At 45.0% G+C, this 21,179-nt stretch overlaps 1 protein-coding gene across 1 annotated transcript; it reads left to right on the forward strand.

Moving 5' to 3' along the window:
* Nucleotides 1–2,677: 2,677 nt before the first annotated feature.
* TMPRSS3 (transmembrane serine protease 3) lies at nt 2,678–19,958 on the forward strand (the record flags this gene model as incomplete). Its single annotated transcript, XM_010394635.3, has 12 exons — nt 2,678–2,861; nt 4,429–4,539; nt 5,440–5,556; nt 6,986–7,109; nt 8,135–8,260; nt 8,971–9,014; nt 9,732–9,897; nt 11,295–11,464; nt 12,785–12,880; nt 14,102–14,244; nt 15,394–15,546; nt 18,311–19,958. Coding segments are annotated over 12 exons (1,455 nt in total), but the record flags the coding sequence as incomplete, so codon positions are not given.
* Nucleotides 19,959–21,179: the final 1,221 nt, after the last annotated feature.

A 21,179-nucleotide genomic window follows, 5' to 3' on the forward strand; every position in this document is an offset into this window, starting at 1 on the left:
CCTTCTGTCTGTATCATACACGGCTCCTGCTCTGGTCTTCTCAGCCAAAATCAATGAACAACCCCACTGTGGAAGATTAAACCCAATGTCCCATCTAGACATCACACCCTGAGACTGAGCTTGGAGCAGCTCAGAGTGGAAGCAGGGAGAAGATCTTGTCCTTTCCAGGGGTGCCAGTCCCACTGTGGGAGCCTTTGCAGAGCTGCCCTGGCTGGTCCCCAGCCTTTCCAGCATGGCCAGAGTGGGTGAATTGGTTGGAGACAGTATCTTCTGTCCTCATTGCAGGTTATCAGTCTTCCCTGTGGAGGACAGGACACCTCACCCCGTAGACTGAAAGGATCACCTGAGCTGCTGGTCTCCTGAAATGAGCCCTCACGTTTTCCCCACTTTGGCTAAAGTTCCCCTTGGGGTACCTGGCCAGCTTGAGCTGGTTCTCCAGCCATTTGGAGAACCATCTGAGCTACCTGAAGCCTGGTGGGGAGAGTGTTCCCATTTCCAGGGAGGGCTGCTGAAAGTGACACAGGAGAGGACGAAGAATTCTTGAAGTCACAGCCTAAGTTAACAGGATCGTGATGTGATGTCCTCTCCTTTGGAAGTGCTAGTTTCCATTGTGCACAGAAAAGGGACTGAAGAGCTTCTCTCATCTCAGCCATGTTCCAGGGACATGGGTTTTATCCTGGAAAACTTTAATTTCCTCCCTGGCCTCTCGGGAGCCTTGTTTCACTTACACTCTGGTGGTTTGTTTGCATCATCCTTCCTTCTCCTTCTTCCCTCCACCCTTCCCTCTGTCAGGAATCTCTCTTCTTAGTGAAAACAACCCAGCCAAATTATTACTCCTCTTGAGCATTCCTTGCAGCTGAACATCCATTTCCATTTTCTAAATCCCAGAGTACAACTGAGTTGATACCTCAGCAACATGAGACGCTTTTTTCAAAAACCCTGTGCAGGCACACAGCGAAGGCTAAACCAAGTGAAGGAGGAGCAAGGTGAGTCTGTGAGCTTTGTGTGCTGAAGAGGTGAAGCCCTGGGGCTGCTGCCCTCTGCCACCCACAGCCCTTGGCATTCAGGCCCCTCAGCTTTGACAGAGGATGAGCCAGCGCTCATGTGGCGTTCCTGGGGCTCCTTTGCTGAGGGGTTGCGGGAAGGTTTGCAAATGCTCCGATGTTGCCTGGAGTTCTTAGGATAATTAGACAGCGTGTTGAATTTTTATCTCCCCCTTTCCGTAGCCATGCCATCCGGGGCCACCTGATACCCCTCTCCAGGTTGGGTTACACGGGCTGCGGCCGCGATGCCGCGCGCAACGGCCGGCTGGAAACCCTCCCGGAGCAGGGTGGCTCAGCAAACTCCGAATTTCCTTTGGGTTGCTTTCGATAATGAAGAAGGAAAACAGTTTTGTTTTTAGCTATGACTTCTCAGGAAGAGGTGAGTGAAGCTTCGGGAGCATGTGATAGCCTCTGAATAAGCAAAATGTCAGTGTTCAGCTTGCAGGTAATTTACTTCACAATGCTGTTTTGTTTCCTGATGGGCAAATTATGCACCAGCTAGAAGGCTTTTTGGTTTTAATATTTAACGATCATGCTGGCAGATTCTCTACAAAGTTTGATTTATGTTCATTGAAATGTAGGTGAAATTTTACCAAATGAAAGACCGTAAACCTTATTGCTGAAAGGTGCAAAAATATTCCAGGTTATATTCCATTATAGGTATAATGTCACAGATAAAACATGTATTCTTTGCCTAAAATGTGTCATTGTAAGCATTTTCTTGGACTGACCCTGCAAACATGCTGCTTTTACAGCTTACCAGCTCCACTGTCTTTAACAAACCTGGACCTATTTCACACCACTGTGAGTTCAAAAATCTGATTCCTTTCTCCATTGTGCAGAACCAGAATCAGAAATCACCGTTTCAAATCTATTTGCCCCAGATTCTGGTCTAGCTAACCTTATTTTTTTCCCTGTGTAGTAAATCATCAAAAGTTTACTGGACTAAAATTCCCCTGAATGAGGATCCTGTCAGGTGCTGTGCTGGTGTCCTACGCGTTTTAGTCTTTCTCTTGTTTCCTACTGAGATTATAGAGGAGGGGGTGGATTCACACCCTCAGCGTGAGTTATTTAAAGTAGCTACGGTGCTTAGACAGATATGAACAGAAAATAACCTCAGTAGTTTTCTGGTAAATTAATTATAAGTGCTTCTCTCATGAAAATTAAGTCTATAACCATGTATTATGTCCAGCTCTGAGGTCCCCAACACAGGAAGGACATGAACCTTGCTGGAGTGAGTCCAGAGGAGGCCAGGAAGATGCTCAGAGGGCTGGAGCCCCTCTGCTATGAGGAAAGGCTGAGACAGTTGGTGTTCATCCTGGAGAAGAGAAGGCTCCAAAGAGACCTTGTTGTGGCCTTCCAGTACCCAAAGGGGGCTACAAAAAGGTTTAGATGAGATATTTGGAAGAAATTCTTCACTTTGAGGGTGGTGAGGCCCTGGCACAGGGTGCCCAGAGAAGCTGTAGCTGCCCCATCCCTGGAAAGGTTCAAGGCCAAGCTGGATGGGGCTTGGAGCAACGTGGGATAGTGGAAGGTGTCCCTGCCCATGGTGGGGGAAGGAACTGGATGATCTTAAGGTCCTTTCCAACCCAAACCATTCTGTGACTCTATGACAACGTTATAATGATTATTTTCTTTCTTTTTTCTTTTTTTTTCTCCTCTTGTTGAGTCAGGTACAAGAGACAAATCCCACTACTGGAAGTCTTGAAATCATCTCTGTTACAGAAGATGAACCGCCAGTACCACCAATTCAGTTTACCTTCAAAAGATTTTTCTTCATACCACAAGCAAGAGTGGACCCGAGTGCAGATGGATCTGGTAAGGACAACCCAGAGCCCTTTGACCTTTGCAATCCAAATGGCCACTGTGTGCCAAACTGTGCTTGCCCACTCAGAGCAAGCAATCACACTGAGGAGGAAGAAACACGACCTCCCTCCCCCAGGTGTGAGGTTTGCCAGCTCAGTAACATGATGACATCTTGTGTTGACTTGCAGACACAAGTATTTCTCACAGCCAGGTTATTCACACATAAACAAACGTTTCCCCACGCTTTTCAGACACATTTTTGAATGGTTTGTTTGAAATTTTTTCAGCCTGGAAATTGGTCCATTAAAAAACCTGAATATACAATGCAGCAGCCTTGGAGGATTAGCATCTCTGTTTGCTGCTTCCCATAGGTTTCAAAACAACCATGGGCTCCAACAGAGACAGACCGAGCTTCCAGAATGAAAATAGAGCAATTTAATTTTCTAGTCCATTAGCTGCTACAGCTGTGTAAGATCTTTGGCATACCAGACACCACTTCCATTGCCAAAACCAGTTATTCATCTGCTGCTGGGAGTCTGAGGAAGCTGGGATTTAGTAGAGAGTCTATAAACCCTCGGAGTCACTCCTTATCCTTGACTGATTGTATCTGCCAATCTCAATTTCAAAGCCTGAGGAATGGGGAAGTGAAGAGTTGTATGAACTAAAATTAAAGACAAGGGTCCGTCAGTTCCTGTGTGCACCCATGACCCAGCTGTGTTCTCTTTATCCCCACAGTTTGCCCTTTGTATATCAAAATACATTTGAAACAAGTGAACCATTCATTAATTTCAGCAGAATCACTTGTTGTCTTCCAGACCAGCAATACCACTAAGGAGAGGTCAGCTCTGGAGGTCAGTGGTTGTTGAACAGGTCCAGCTCATGAAATGTATTCAGCAATTACTACTGATGTATATTTTAACTTTAGATGCATCTACCTGAAAACTCAAGACTCAGCCTCGAGCCATTGCTCAGTTCTCTTCTTGCTTTTATAGCAAAACTTGGAGCAGATCACTTTTTCACAGTTTTCGGGACTAGTTAGAGGATCCTGCTTTTTTTCAAATTTAGCTTTTTATAATTTTCAGTTAACCTTGCTTCCAAGTCCAGAAGGACAAGTGACTTTCCTCCGTCTTGTCTTGAGCTTCTATTTATGAGCTGCACACAAGTTTGATTACACAGGCAAAACAGGTCTGAATTTCATTTTTATCCCAGGACTCACGTTTTCAGCAGAGGTGCTCATATACTTGAAAAGCTCCCAGTGTGATGTAGCCCATGAAAATGAAAATTTGGAGCTCATATTGTTGATTGCATTGAGGACAGGCCAGGTGCTCTGCAGGGACACAATTCAGACCCTTCCAAGGCAAATGCTCAAGGGATATCTGAGAGCAGCAGCAGCCCCAAAGCTCTTGGAGCTTTCTCATTCCCTGAAAGAGCAGATCCAAATCCCTTCAGGTGAGGTCAGCTCATAAAGTATATCCAGGAGTTATTGATGACATCTAATTTAATGTTAGATAAATCTTTTTTCATTGCAAACTCAGCTGGTTTAACCTCACAGAAGCTGTTTCCTCTGTTTGGTTTCCAGGAGATATTGAACCACCTTCAATGTGCCATGCTCTTGTCTCCCTAAAATACTTCCCCTATATCTGTGGTTTATTCCTTGCAGTAATCCTAGCAGTTGCCGTTGGCCTGGGTGGTGAGTACCATTAGTTATTCATTAAGTTCTCACTTAACCATTCAAATGCTTAATTTTTCATGAGCTTTTTACTGAGAATAGAATTAAACTGCTACTGTGGCTTGTTTGCGGAAGTAAAAAATCTTGTTGATGTGATGGCTTTAAATTTTATTTACATGTAGGGATAAAATAGGTCTGGCACTCCTGAGAGGATTGGTGTAATATTTACAACACTGGGGAACCTGCAGCTTCAGGAAACCTTTCTCTAGTAAAATGTTGTTAGCTCCCCTCAGGCAATGAGCTGAGTTTAGAAACCGGGGGTAAAAAAACCCCTGCAGGTAGCCCACACGGTATTTTTGTCTTATAATTCACTTCTCTAAGTTTGTCTTCAAAGAGTTAAAGAACTTTCCCCCTATCAAAAACAACTTTTACAAAGGAAAAGAAAATGCAGAATGAGTTTAGTTGTGGCTGGCAAGTGTGACCTGCCCAGGTCCGGGGGCCAAATATGTTGTGTCTTCATACCTGAAACAGGGATCAGTTTGTGGGAATTTGAGGCATCCCCTTGGGAAGAGCGAGTACTGGATGTGTTTTCCAAGGGTCTCCCTAATTTGTTGCTGAGGGTCTGAGGTACCAGGCAGGAACTTGCTCTCAGGTGAAACTTAAACTGGGTAGAGGGAGCTGGGAAGGAGTCAGCACACACAGCACTCACAGCAAGGCTGACTCCTCCTACAAGTCATTACTAATAAATGAGTTTTAGCAGCACCATGGAGCAGCCTCTAGGTTGTATTTCAAATGTTCCTGGAATACAGGAGATGGCTTTTCCTTAGCAAGACTGAAATCTGGCCAGATAGTGGAATTCAGAAGTGTTAAATTAATCTCCAAGTGTGTTTTCATTGCCCTGTTTTCTTTCATTCCTTTTAGTCCAGTACAACTGCATTGGGAAGTTTCGCTGTCGATCATCCTTTAAGTGTATCCAGAAATCAGCCAGGTGCAATGGTGTCTTCAACTGTAAAGAAGGGGAGGATGAGTACAGATGTGGTAATTTAAATTTGATTTTAAATGCCTCCTACCTCCTCCCGTAGAATTGGCAAGTTATCAAGGAATGCTTGTTGTAAAGAGTTTGGGTGAGGCAAGAAAGACAGAGACCAATGGATTATCTGAATCAGCACTTCAGAGGAACAATCCCTCTGAGGTACTGATTTACAGTTTATGAGAAATCAAACTGCTCTTTAGATAAATGTGATGATTGCTGAATATTGTTGCTGCCATATCGATCATCTTTCTCCATTAGAAGCCCAGATGCTTTTTGACTGCTCACATTTCCTCTGCCTGCAAGGTATAACCTCACTGCCTTGTGGTGTGTAAATAGAGAACTCTCTATTCACTGGCACACTGTTCTGCTGTGTCAGTTTTGATGATTGCAAAAGCCTGGTACTATCTTAAAGGATGTGGGAATGGGAGAAATCAGCATTTTGCGCATTTAGTGCTGCAGAGTTTGCTGCTTCACGTGTGAAATGTATAAGCTCTGTCTGAATTTCTCTCTGTGGTGGTTTTGGGAATCACGGGGAGGTTTTAAATGCTCCCTCCCTGTCCTGCGCAGTGGAAGGTGACTGTGGTGTTCACTGGAGGGAAAAGACTCTAAAATTAATAAACAGAATAACTGGTATTTAGGTCAGTGCACTTGTAATCCTGGCTCCTGTACCCACAGGTAAGGAGGGAGCACAGCTTTCCATCTGTGCAATAGGAGGAATGACAAGAACCACGAGCTTTTGGCCCCAGTTAACCCTGCACAGTGTGTTCAGCATTTGGAGAGTTTTCCCCAGGAAGGCTCAAGGCCTCTGTGCAGCCTGTGGCAACAGGAAAGCCTCTGCTTTTCTGGTCTTCCTTTGCAATTCCATAACACTGGCTCGTGGGCACGTGTGGGAAAGCCCTGTTCAGCAGTGACCACGTGCATGGCCTCCCTTCTCCCTGGAACCACCACACAGATGTGCCCTTTCCCAGGTCCAGGGCAGCTGGGCACAAATGCATCCACCTCTCTGACACAGGAGGTGCCAGCCACCTTCCACCCCTTACCTTGACCACAGGTTTCCTTGGGGCAAAGCATCTGCAGCTCCAACTCACTGCAATCAGCAGGACTTGCTTAAAGCTCTCTGGAGGGCCAGGCAGCCTGGCTGCCTGTATTAGAGCTGACATTCCCTTGAGTAAAGATATTTTTCTCCTGGCTGTCCTAGCTCAGAGTACCTCCGTTCCCTTCTTTAATGGGAAGGGGGAAAAAAAAAAAAAAAAAAAAAAGGCACACAAAAATTCTGTCAAAGAATCCAAGTGATGAAAAAGACAAGTAGCCAAAACTCAGCGAGCCAGAAAACACAGACACCACAGCGATGCCTTGGCACTGTTGTGTGCCTGTTGTGTGCCTGATGTTCATCTTCACAGCTCACTGAGGCTTTTCTTGTCCTGAATCTCAAAGTCAGGCTGAGTGGGAAGAGGGCAGTGCTGCAAGTGTTCACCTTTGGGTCCTGGCGAACGGTCTGCTCCGACGACTGGAGAGCAGAGTATGGCAACACAACCTGCAAACACCTGGGCTTCTCAAGGTATGGACACCAAAGCCAGAAACTTTGTTTGGCCTTCTGAACAAACTCTGAAGTTTTCAATGAAGCCTTGTGTTAGTTTGTGCTTTAAAAATGACTTAACAATCCACTTTTGTGAGTGATATGATTGAGGAGATTTGAGATGATGTGGGAAATAGCTCTGAGTACTTGTACATGGCAAATTCCTTTCATTACTGCTATAAATCCTGCATGATGGCTAAATACAATTCCTTGGCTAAATCTTCCCTGTGTGGTACAGGTACCCAAATCCTATTTGTCACTCTAGTAGCCTGTCAGAGAGGCACGAAAAACATGAACATTTTCCATGTCTTTACTTCCTCTGTAGGTAAATTGTATATACAATTCATGTCATGACATCTGTTAGCATTTAAGGTCCACCTCCCGATTAGAGAAGAACATGGCAAGGCAGTTCTTGCTGGATTGACCCCATTCCTGAAAAAGCACCATTTCTTTCACAAAGTTTCACAAAATTGAGAAAGATTTGAAGTTGTGATTTGCCATGATGCTCTGTCATTTTACAATGGCATCATTCTGATTTCTGTTATGGTTAGCAGTATAAAGCCTCTTTGAATAAGTTCTTGTTGCCTTTAGGATAAAATGGATCTCAATTTTTCAACAAAGAAGAGAAGAAAAAATTAAAAATCAATCATCCTCCCTGCTGCAAAACATAACTGTAGAGAAAGGAGACAATGAGCTTGTTAGTGCCTCAGGAAATGTGCCAACCACTTACAATGAAAAACTTCATTGTAATATTACAATTAAAATTTACTTTCTCTGCCAGTTAAATGTAACTCAGCATGTGTGGCTTCCACGCATGATTATGTCAAAAATACATGCATGTGGTAAGGAGCATAGGGGGAGGATAGAATTACTTTTATCGAGTGCCAGAATCTGATTATTGTGGTTTTCATTAGCAGAACCTGATTATTGTGGTTTTCATTAGTGAATTATTTAAGCAGATTGCTGCAATGCTGTCTGGGGAAGCTGTGCTGATGGTTTATTTGCAGTTATGTGAGTTCAGGTTACCTGCCCGTGGCTGCAGTCGAAAAGCAGTTCCAAAGACATTTCGTGTCCCTCAGCCACTGGTTCTCAGCTGATCAAGTGACATCCCTGCACAATGCCACCAACCTCAGGTATGCCTCAGCTGCTTCATCCTGACAGAAAGAGACCAATCAATGGAAGGGGAATTCCTGATAGTTTGGGATTGTTGCTGTTTTTTCAGGCATGTAGTACTTTATAAGTGCTTGGTGTTACACATCCCAGACTGAGGTTCAGCAGCAGTCTTGCTGGAATATGAACCAAGAGTCTGATCCAGGACCTGTTAAAATCAACAAAGGCTTTCAAATGAGCCGTTTCAAATGACTGTTTGTCCCATGATGCCATTTTTTTTGCAAATGGATAGACACCAGGCACTTACATTTTTCCATTGTGAAGCAGTTTGTTTCAGTTTGCAGATCCTTACATGTTTCCCAGTGGGTTTATGAGCCCTTTATGGCCCATTTATTCCTCCTGATGAGTGCTTGTTTTTCTTAGTTACCTTCCACTGAGAAGGGAGCAGTGGTTCCAAGGAGACTTCAGACCTGCTGATGAGCCTTCCCTCATGGAAAAGTGAACCCCTCCTCAGCAGGGTGGCATATGGGCTGCAGCCTCCTGATGGTGGCCAAGCTCCTGACGTCAGTATTTCAGTTAAAGGCCCTAATTAGATTGGAGGAGTTCATGCCTTTGTGCCTCTTTCAATATATGAGTTACTTTCATTTATGTGCACAGGAAAATGATACAATATTGAAAAAAAACTGCACTATTTGTGAATTGGGACTAATGATGCACTGTCTTCTCATCTCAGGGAGGAATGCACTTCTGGCAATGTGATCATCTTAAAGTGTTTGGGTAAGAATCAGGAAAAGTGAAAATAAAATCAGAAACTACCCTTCTTTATACACTGCATGGCAAGAGGTGGGAGCAACTGTGTACTCAGGGCATATTATACTATCAGTTTATCACACCAAAGAAAAATTGTAATTTTTGTGTAAAATATGAAAGAATTTCAGAAAGTGAAAATAGGCTGGGAGGGCAGATTGGGAGTGTCAGATAGCAGGAGCATTTCAGTGAGAATCCCAGTAGGAAGTGTATATTTAAGGACTGTGTGTTGAGTCCATGGGCTCACACTGTAATTCCAACTCTTTGGCATCTTGGCAGGAAAAGGAAAATTCTGCCTTAATTGAATTTTCATCCCCCACTTCCCCATGCCAGCTAGTTTTCTGATTGGGATACAAAAAAATCAAAATACAACAGCAAAATCATCACAAGGGGAGAGGAGATGCTTGAGCCTGCCTGTGTGGGACGCTGAGGATGAAGGAGGGCAGAGCAGGGGGGTTTTACAGCTCACCTGAGCACTGCACCTGCAGGGGAAAGACATGAGCCCCACAGCCCCCAGTCCATGAACGATCCTGCAGGGGTGGGAGAGAGCAGGAGAAACCTCTGGGAGCTGTCACATCCTGGGATGTGACCATGGGCATGGTCCTGCTGCTGTGAGAAAAGGGGCTGGAGGTGACCCAAACCAGGGCTGTGTTTCCTCTCTGGACTGTAAGCTTTGCTTCCTGGCAGCCTGTGGCACTCGGGCCAGCTACGGGCCGCGGATCGTGGGGGGCAACGCGTCGTCGCCCCGGCAGTGGCCCTGGCAGGTCAGCCTGCAGTTCCAGGGCCACCACCTCTGCGGGGGCTCCGTCATCAGCCCGCGCTGGATCATCACGGCCGCCCACTGCGTCTATGAGTGAGTCCCCAAATCCCCCCCTGCTCAGGGGCCCCTCTGCTTGCTCTTAAAAATAAGCTGCAGGACACTCTCATGCCTCATCCGTAATATTTCACCTGTTTCTCTCTCTTCTTGCATGGGGCTCTATTGAAAAAAATCTTCCCCGAGACGTTGTCCAAATGCAGGGCCCCAGTTTCCAGATGTCCTGAGCACTCCCAGCTTCCTGGGAAATCAGCCTAAAACAGCACTTAAGTGCTAGATTTTAGGTATCCCGATCTGTAGTTTCTGTACGTTGCATGTACAGAATTTTTATTTGGCTTCTCTGATCCACTGGAGCTTCAAAATAAGTCACAGGATCCCTTTCAAGTTGACAGGATCAATCAGTGGTTATTGGTCAGTTGTACAGTGCTTTGTGCCCTTTGCCACTTACTCACTGCTCCTTTTTATGCAGTTGAAGAGGTCTTCGAGCTGTAAATAGATGCTAAATTGTTATTTAAACTCTTCTTTGTGTAATTACAAACATAGCCCTCTCTCTTATTTATAATGAGCTGTCTGGTTTTGCAGTCTTGCTTGATGCTAATAGTGCAGGAGAGCTCCTCTTGCTCTTATAAACTCCAGGCCACTTTCACCACAGACATTTCGACAGCTAAAATGGGATTTTTCTGATCACTTTCAAGCATCCACAACATGGATGCCTTTTTCTGAGTAAATTCTGTACAATGCTTTTATACCCAGTAGAGAGAAGAGGTGGGACAGAAAAACCCCACTCCTAGTTCCTATTTAGAGCCCTGTGTTGCCATAAAAATAATTACTTAGGAATTCAGCATTTTAGAACTTTTGTCCTTGACTTTGTCCCCCCCAACCAAGGTGGTTGTGGTGTGTTTGAAGGGTGATGGGGATGGGAGCAGGTAACACAACCCACATCCCTGGAACTTTTTCCCAGGGGAGTGAGGGCAAAAGGAGAGGAGCTGCTCATGTTCTGGAGGCTGAAGGATGTGCCAGCTCGTGAACTGGGGCAGAAACACCTTCCAAAAGGGCAGCTTCTCCTTGAAAATGCCTTGTCACAAGTGCCACTGAGGTCTGGCTGAGTGCAGATGTGCCAGGCAGTAGCTGTGGGGTCTCATAGGGGCACAGACAGCTGGGCTGGTGAAAAACTCTCACATATTTGTAGAAAGATACAGATAATTGCACAGATAATATATCAGTGACCCAATCTGTTAATAAGATTAATCACCTTTTCTACATTTTGAAAAGATTAGATGCAGAACATAGCCATTATTAACAGAGAGGTAAGCCAGTACAGCAGATTGGAGTTATTGGCCTGTAGAGTTTATGTGGTCCATAAGCTCAGAGGACAATTAGAAAAACCTGAGGGTTTTCCTGGAGGTTTGACACTCTCCTCTACCCCTTTGTTCCAGCCTGTACTTGCCGAGCTCATGGAGCGTTCAGGTCGGTTTTGTGACTCAGCAGGACACCCAGGCTCACCCACACTCCGTGGAAAAAATCATATACCACCGGAATTACAAACCCAAGACAATGGGGAATGATATAGCGCTGGTGAAACTGGCAGCACCTCTTGCTCTCAATGGTAATTTATCTCTGTGAGCTTTCACTTGGCTTCCTCACCTTTCCCAGCTGAAACACCAGCAGAAACCACCCAGCCTCAGTGTGAGCACCTCCTCTGCACTCCACATCCAGGCATGGACAGCCACAACGTGCTGCAAAATGTTCCCAGTCCGCGCTGGTATTGATTTACTGCAGGCATTTATTAATAGGCAAACATTAACTTTATTCTTTCTAAATATTCTTCCTATCTAAAATAAACACCCTGCCTTGTTCTGCTTGGAGGTCACAGAGATTTTTATCATGTCCTTTCCGTGAATATTGGGGGATTCAGCAGTGTCCAAAGCTGAAAATCAACCTTAAATTTCCAAGGGAAAAAAAGGCAATTTGAATATAACGATGATTTAGATGAAAACTACTTTTATTTTCTTGGTAAGATGCTACCTGCAGTTGATACAATGGGTTGAAATAACATATAATAATATTGTATTAATTGAAATGCTCACCTGCCAATGCCTCCTAATCACTGTGAGCTGACTGCAAAGGGAAGCTGGCAATCTCTGACACATCTAGACGGTCAATTCTTCAGTCAATTCTCTTGTAATGGTTTAAACTTTCACTTTTAATGAAAATTAAGCTTGATACTGTTCTGATTTGTATCTCAACTGCTGCTGTTTTATTTTGCTTATGAATAACTTTGGGAAGCTGTAAGGAACACTAGTGGCTCTGCACCTGAGCAAGATCCCACTGTGGAGGGATGGGGGCTTAGAGCTGGGATCACTGCACTGTGGAGAACAGAGCCACTGGGAACTGCCCAGTTATATTTTGCATTTTCCCTCCTTTTACTCAGCACCAGTTTGTCCCTGCAAGCATCAAACATTGATTTTATCACATGAAATTCCATGTCCCAGAGCACAGAGGCGCCGAAACTCTGTGAGCTGATGGAAGGGAAGCAAAGAGCCCTCCAGGAATCTTGTTGTCCTTTCAGGGACGTGCACACCCAGCTCCTTGTCTCACCCAGAAGCCCTGGGACCTCTGATCTGCCCTTCAGCTGCATTTCTTGTTTGCTCATTCTTCAATTTATTGACCTGCTGACACATCCTTCTGTGGCTTCATTCCCAAAACGCTGCTGTGGGAGTTGTCTCAAACCCTCGGTGTTGCCCACAAGACAAAAACCTGCAGAAAACTGCCAGGCTATTTATGTGGGGAGTGGGTGGTGTTCATCACAAGTTCACTGTGAGCCAAATCTTTAAGTTTTTCTGAGACACATAAACTTTTTTTGCTAAATTTTGATCCTGTCTTATCTCTCTTTTTTTTTTCCTTTTTTCTTTTTTTTTTTAAATAGGTCACATTGAACCGATCTGTCTGCCCAATTTTGGTGAACATTTCCCAGCAGGGAAAATGTGCTGGGTATCAGGATGGGGAGCAACTGTGGAAGGAGGTATTTTAAATAGTCTGCTGATGATTTCACTGCATGCACACATCTTACATACAGTGAATACAGGGTTTGGTTGGGGCACTGTTGAACACTAAATTTTCTGGAATACCTGGAGGAGGAAAGAAGATATATTACTGAATTTTATGCACAAACTGAACTCCAAAAGTGGTGTGCCAACTCTTATCACAAGGAATGGATGGTATCCTCTGAAACAGTTGAAAATTACACATATAAAGTGCCCACAGTGTTGTACTCAGCCTCAGTCAAAAAGGCTGTGCCCTTTAGAACTCCAAGCATAGAAAGCACAGTATGAATGCAACACTTAACCATCCCTTTTTTTTAGAGACAGCATATGTGTTTTTTCAGGCAGGTTGGGTGATGTAGAAATTGGATGAAACAACATCAGAAAGAAAAGGGAAATGTTTAATTTTTTTTTTTTTTTTTACCATGACTCACAGGTCATGTTAATCAATAATATAAACTGAACCACCTTCATGTGAAAATGTGTGAATTGTCAGGTAATTGTTTTTTATCACTCCTCATTCATGTCATTGAACGTGTTCTTTTTGTTCAGAGAACAAGATCAGAACGTTACCTGACCCACAGATAACAGCCCAAGGTGGGGAGAAAATGAAAGCAAGGTTTGCCACATTAAAAAAAAAAAAACAGCCCTAAATTGACAATAGGCAGTGTGCAAATACTCCCATTTGTAGAAGGGATCCATTCAGGCTCTGAATGAAATAAAATAAATATTTATAAAGTAAATCAGATATTTGCAGATGATTTGTTGACTAACAGAGCAGGTGATAAATTCAGAACAGGTTTTTGGCACTAGTATTGAACACAATGTTCAACAAGTTTTTTAGTTCATTAGTGTCATTGATTGTCTAGTTTGAAGTGGAAACATACAATGTCCAGATTTTATTGTTATTTATACACTGTGATAATCCACATCTCTACAGAGTGGATAATTACTGTGTTCTGTAAGTGATGAGACACCACATTGCCTTACTTTTGTCTTGTCATTTAACCTTCTTTCTTTCATCCTTCCTTGCCAATTCCTTACATATAAAACATTCTCTGTTTATAAATGGAGATTATTTTCAAGGACAGGAAGGTTTTTTCTGTTTTTTTCTGGGTTTTTTTTTCTGGGTTTTTCTGTGTTTTTTCTGGTTTTTTCTGGTTTTTCTGGTTTTTTTTCCATTTTTTCTGGTTTTTTAACAGGTGATACATCCGACACCATGAATTATGCAGGTGTTCCTCTGATTTCCAATGCAATTTGCAATCACAGGGATGTCTACGGTGGGATCATAACTTCTTCAATGCTTTGTGCTGGTTTCCTAAAGGGAGGGGTGGACACCTGCCAGGTATGGAAGTTTCCAAACTGCAACTGTGCTCACTGGAAATGGGAAAACATGAGTGATAAGTTATCAGAAAGCACACCCAAGCTTTTCTTGGGCAAACATTTGGGTTTGTGCCATTTATTCTGCTCACCACGATTATCAATCACAGACCACGTGCATTCACACGCTACAATTTCCTTTTTATACTTCTTCTCTGGACCTTATCTGTTACTTCTGAAGCCAAATTTGCTTAAGGCATATTTTGATTTGCTGCATGTGCTGCAGCACAGTGCCATCCTTTCTCTGCCTTGGCTGTGGCCTCTGCACTGCACTGAATTGCGTTTCCCTGCACTGTGAGCAGCTCCAGAGACCTGAAAGGTGCAGAAAGCCCATGGTGAAAAGCAGCCAGCTAAGGCTGGGGAGGAATTCCTAGTGGAAGGTGTCCCTGTTCCAAGCAGGGGGCTTGGATCATGAACTTCAATGTCCCTTCCAACCCAAACCTCTCTGGGATTCTGTGGACTTCATGTTTCCAGACTTGCTCCATCCCATCCACACCTGGGACAAAATAAAGCAAAGGCAGTGGGTGCCTAAATCTGCATTTCATCCCCTTTTTGCACACAACGCCCCCAAAAAGGCAGCTGGCACCATCTCTGCCCGGGAGAGCTGCCCAAGGCAGCGTGCTCAGCACACAGCTCCACGTGACAGGAGGAGCCCTGCTCACCAGTGGGACTGGCCTGTTCCAAATTCCCTTTTTTCCAGTTGTTGTGCTGGCTTTGATGCTCGTAGGGCAGGAAACCGCCCAGCAAAAAAGAAATGGGGAGTTTTCAGTACTTAGATGTGAGTCCATTGAGTTGAGTCTGCTTAGCAAAGTGTCTGGGAAGGGCTGGAGAAGCAGGCAGGAGCAGGCAGGGAAGGAGGTGAGATGTGAGCTTGGTGTTGCAGCCTTGGGCTCAGCTCAGCTCAATAGCCAGGAGCCAGGAAAATAAAAATATAATCTAATACACGTCTCAGAAGTCTCCAAGTCCTGCTATAATGTGCTTTTCCCAGGACCCAGAAGAGGGCAGAGAAAAGACTCTTGAATTATTGGACTGTGTCTCTTCCCCTACCTCCCCGAATAGACATTTCCCTCCTTTTCTGGGACCTTGACATTTATTTTCATTCTTTTTCCCTCAGGGAGATAGTGGGGGGCCTTTAGCATGTGAAGATATGAGTATCTGGAAGCTGGTGGGGACCACCAGCTTTGGAGTGGGCTGTGCAGAGAAGAACAAGCCAGGCGTCTACAGCCGAACCACTTCCTTCCTGGACTGGATCCACGAGCAGATGGAGGTCTGGGATTGCCCTGTTCCTCCACCTCTGGTGTCACTTCGCTCCTCCTGTGCCACACGGGGTTTTGCCTGTATTTGTGAGAGCTGAGTTGTGCCATATAGACATGTGAAATTCGAGGGGGTGTTTGGGGATCAAGGCAGGTCCTCGGGCAGAGCAGGGTGCAGGGGTTTAGTGAGGGGCTGGGAGCACCCCACAGGGGTAGAGAGGAGAGGACAGCACATCCATATGGGTGGGGATCACTGGGGAGGGGGGCTGGAGCAGAGCAGGGGGGTGTGGAAAGGCTGAGTCAGGAGATGGGCATCAAGGAAAGAGATTATAGGGAACTGTAACTGAGTACAGTTCTGGTGCCCCCAAAATAGGAAGGACATGGGACTGTTGGAGCAAGTCCAGAGAAGGGACACAAAGCTGGTAAGAGGACTGGAGCACCTCCACAAAGAAGACAGGCTGAGAAAGATGTGTCTGCTCAGCCTGGAGAAGAGATGGTTGTGAGGACACCTCAGAGCAACTTCCAGTGTCTGAAGGGGCTACAGGGAAGCTGGAGAGGGACTCTTTGTCAGGAACTGGAGTGACAGGACAAGGAGTAATGGGTACAAACCAAAAGAGGGGAAATTTAGGCTAGACAGCAGGAAGAAATTCTTCCCTGTGAGGGTGGGAAGGCCCTGGCACAGGTTGCCCAGAGCAGCTGTGGCTGCCCCATCCCTGGCAGTGTCCAAAGCCAAGTTGGATGGGGCTTGGAGCAGCCTGGGATAGTGGGAGATGTCCCTGCCCATGGCAGAGGTTGGGATGAACTGATCTTGAAGGTCCCTTCCAACCCTTAACACTCCATAATTCTGTGACTTGATTTGAAGCCGTGAGGCTGCTACAGAAAGGTCTGGGGAGTGGAAGCTGAGTGGGCCAAAGGAATTGCAGAGAGAACACGGTGTTGTCTGGAAGGAGAGGAGAGCAGAGACAGGGAAGTGAGGGGACACTGCAGCCACCTTCACCTGACCCAAGGGTGGCCCACTCCCTGCTGAACCACTCACTGGAGCCCAGCTCTGCTGCTGTCAGCACCTCTCCAGTGCTGCCGGAGAGTCAGCTGAGCAGAGACAGGCACTGTGCTCCAGTGGGACTCCCAGGCAGGGCTCCATTGCCTAAGCAGAGGCATGCAGAGACATTTTAGAGATCTCAGGCTGTCCTGCTGGGTCACAGGTGTTCCTGCAGAAGGCAAGGATCTGCAGCTCACCCTGGGTTGTATCCACCATCCATCCCCATGGGGATGGCTCGGATACCCTACGAAGGCACAGGTGGTGCCGAGTGCACTAAGACACCTCAAGTGGCACTAGACAGGGCAAGTGCAAGGCAGGTGAACCCTCTCCCAGTGCCCTGGGAGGATTCTGGACATGCAGACACAGGTAGAGAGCTGTGCACAGGCTTTTAATTGTAATTTTCCTGTCTTTGTGGCAAAGCCATCCTAAACACCAGAGCATGCATCCCATCCTGCTCCAGCCTTGCCCTCGCAGACAGTGCTGCTGTTCAGCATTCAATGCTGTTCCTTGCTGGAATGAGGGAATGCAGGGATAGCAATGATGCTGTTCCAGCCCCAGCAATCCAGCAGTCCAGGCACGTGATGAAACCACCCCTGTCACCATCTCATTTGTGAAATTTGTGAGACTTCCTCCTCAAACCAAACTGCCAATATCAAACATTCACAGACAAGCAAATGCCCAAAATAAGGTGATGTGTGCAGTTTCAGCTCAGCCCACGTCTGAATACTGGATGACACACACTCTTTTCACAGCTTATATTGCACATGAAGATTTATGCTATCACAAGCCTATCTGTCACTCAGAGAAAACAGGAAAACAGGATATTTCTGAATCTTCAAGACCTATAATATTACTTGATTTTCTTCCCCCCAAATATATATATAATTGTGATTTTTTTGCATGTACTAACATTTCAGATGAAGAGGTCATATCAAATAAAATCACAGATTTCCATTATAAATGATCAAGGGAGAAAAAAGTACAGCAAAGTCTTCGTCGAGCCAAATGCTAAAATATTAGCTTTTTCAGAGGGACATCCTTCAGATGTCAGCATTAATTCCTCAATTTATCCCCTTAGAAAGGATTTCCAGCTGCAGCATGGAAACATAGACACTTTTTAATGGACTCGAAGCAAACCAAAAGAAAGTAGAATTAGTGTGCCCTTGGAAGTGGGGCCAAGGGGATGGCTTGTACCTGGCAGAGCTGTACTGGGGCATAGCCCAGATCAAACTGGAGAAGAGAAGCTTTGGGGTGACCTAACTGCAGCCTTCCAGTGCCTGAGGGAACCTACAAGAGAGCTGGAGAGAGACTGTTTACAAGGGCCTGGAATGACAAGACAAGGGGGAATGGCTTCAAACCAACAGAGAGTAGATTTAGATAGGATGTTCGGAAGAAATTCTTCCCTGTGAGGGTGGTGAGACCCTGGCACAGGTTTCCCAGAAAAGCTGTGGCTGCCCCTTCCCTGAAAGTGTCCAAGGCCAGGCTGGATGGGGCTCTGAGCAAGTTGGGATAGTGGAAGGTGTCCCTGCCCATGGCAGGGGATGGAATGGGATGGGCTGTAAGGTCTCTTCCAACCCAAGCCATTCCATGTTTCTATGATCCTGCTGGCAGGACTGGCTCCAGCAGCCCCTCAGTTCCCCTGGTGACCTGAGTACAGTGGGAAAACCCCTTCAGAATTCAATAGGTGGCTACACCAGCATTTGCAACAGATGCATAACTGGGGGGTTTTTTTTCCCCAGAGAGAAGAACTGCAGACCTGAGGAGAGTGGCCATGCTTTGGGCTCCTGAAAACCCACATCACGCTCCAGCCCTGCAGAAGGACCCATCCCACTCTTCTGGTCACCTGTTCTGAGCTTTGGACCTTCACAGAACACCTTTTACCGTTTATTTTTGTTGCTGGCAGCTGCACTTGATGCAAACTGTTGCACATTCAGCCTGTTTTGGATGGAAGAGGCAGATGGATGCTGGATGATGAGCATGTGTGTTTACTGTCAGCTACAATTTTTACACATAGCAAAAAAGCTAAGACTGATAACCCTGAATGCTGTCACGATCAAGTTTTGCAGAAAAAGACCAGAACTTTGTATCAGGTTGCTCACTGTTACTTTAGTACTTACCTTCCAAGAACCAGACTACAAAAATTCCTTTTTTCCTGAAAGTATTCATGTAGGTCCATAAGAGGTCCATGCTCTGTTACTCAGGCAGCAGCAGCTTCCTTTGAATCCATAAAGCATGCAGGAAGCAGAAAGTTGGCACTTTTGACAAGTATGTTCAACTGTTAGAAAAAATAATCTCTGAATTCAAGTATATTATCATGTCACTGTGAACAAAGTTCCCAAAAATCGAATTCTTTGGTGTTCTCCTGAAGTAAATAGCTCTGAAATGAGCAACAAGTTGTAACTTGACTGGAAAATTCTGAGATGACTGAACCTAAATGGAAGAGGAGTTTCTTTCTGCCCTGCTTTCCCTCCCTTTCTCTGCTGATGGGACAATACAGATCCCTCACTCTTCGTGCCTATTAGTGACACCATCTGTGGATGGACTGATGCCAGCCAGACAAAGGACAAAACACCTGAAGTGCTGCTGTGGTTTCCTGATTTCCAGTTTAATGTAACAGCCTCAGCTATTTTTAGGCTGGCAAATTCTTGATTGTTTGATACTTGCCCTTTGTAAAAATCCCGGGTGGAAGTTGTCAATTTTAGAATTGATCGCCGAAAAATGGATAATATTGTCAGAGCTTTCCAATATCAGCCAAAATTGATCTTACCATCTGATCAAGTGCTGGTGATCTGCTTAAGATGTGGTTTTGGATGCAGTCTGTGTGCTTCTAAATCAGTATTTGCATCACCACTGCTGCAAGAAAGCGCCGGCAGAATCAGAACTTAATTTTTGCTGCAACGTATCAGGTCAAATTCGAGAGAAAACAGCAAACCTGCATGAACTGTCAACCTCCACATTGTTCTGTGGATACAAACCTTGATATCACAGGACACTGCACCAAAAGCTTTCACCCTGACTGAAGAAACTGCAGTGTTGGAATGTTGTTGAATGTTGCTGGAAAGAAGAGGGAATCATTATCGCAAAGCTGACACAGAAACTGGGATTAATTTCAACTGACAGAAACATGACAGAACTACAACAAAGTATGTTGAAACCTTGTGCAGCTGAGACATTTTCGGAAGAGTTTTAATGCTCATTGCTTGTTATCATGACAGTTTCACAGCCCAACATTAGTATTACCAGCAGTCTGGAGAAGGGGGTGCTGCTCTTGGAGCTGACAGTGTTGTTATTTCATATTTCTGAAAGGACCCCTGAAAATTCCTTTTGCACTCTTGTGTTTCCATAAAAAGACTGTATGATAAGTATCCATTGTGGTCTGCTTTTATATTAAAGAGAAATCCAGTGTAAAATGAGGAAAGCTGCTGAAATCCTCCCAACCAGAAGCCACATTGACCCCCAGATCAATGACAGTCACTTATAGGTAGACCCAGCCCAGCAAGCCTGAAAATCTTCCTTCAATCTTCCTTCTCATTTCTGTTAAACCCCTTGCTGTGCTGTCTTAATTATGCACAGGCAGGATATAGAATCATAGAATCATGGAATGGGTTGGGTTGGAAGGGACCTTTTATCACCCAGCTCCAACCCCTTTACCATATGAGTCCCTCCTTACAGCTGGATTTTCCTCCCCCTCCTTATGCCCATAATATTCATGCCAGAGGCTTTAAAATAAATATAATCACAATATTAACATGTTTCTTTATGTTAAGCCAGGTGAAGATACCTGGGGGTTTAGGACATTTGCTGTGGGAGGTGTTTTGTATGGACATGGGCATTGAATTTTATTCAGAGAGAAGTGGGACTGATGAACTGGTCTTTAGTGGTACTCAGTATTACAGCTGGAATGAACTGGTAGACAAAAAAGTAACTTTTCAAAGAGTTTTTAAGGCAGGCTACCAAGCCTTTCCTTTTCCTTGGGGTTTCTTCTCTTTATTCAACAAAAATAATTTTCAACACTGCATGTGCAGGTACAGAGGGCTGCCAAACCAGGTGGGGCTGAAGGCAGCTCTGGTTTAACTAATCCTGATTAGGGGTTTCATGGTAAACACCTTGGGAGTGTTTAAGACCTTTATATTAGGGGAGTGTATATTTGCCACCTTATTAAAGAGGCTGATGAAACAGCCTCAGGTTTGTGAACTCACATCACTGGTGTGGCACAGGGTTAAATTACAACCACGGTAACCCTTAGAAACACAACCTGCTCGTAGGCATTGCCCTGCAGCAATATGTCACAGGCTCTTGGGAAATTCATCCAATGTTCTTCACATGCTGGACGCTGCAAGAAATGTCCAGCACGTGAAGGAAAACTCCTTTGCCATTCATCATCTGTTCCTGTCACCACAAGAGTTTAGTCTGGAAACTGAGACAAAGCTGGTAAGTTTGGATGAGCCACAGGTGACTTTTATTCAATATGCAGTTTTCCCAGACACTCTGAGAAACATCACATGGATGAACTCTCCTTTGGCCAATCCAAAATCCCTTTTGTTTTTTTTTCCCTTGAGTTGTACAAATGAATAGGAAATTTCTGTAAAGAGACAGAGATGAGCATAA

This window comes from Corvus cornix, chromosome 1 (genome assembly GCF_000738735.6).
Source record: "Corvus cornix cornix isolate S_Up_H32 chromosome 1, ASM73873v5, whole genome shotgun sequence".
NCBI classification, from domain to species: domain Eukaryota; kingdom Metazoa; phylum Chordata; class Aves; order Passeriformes; family Corvidae; genus Corvus; species Corvus cornix.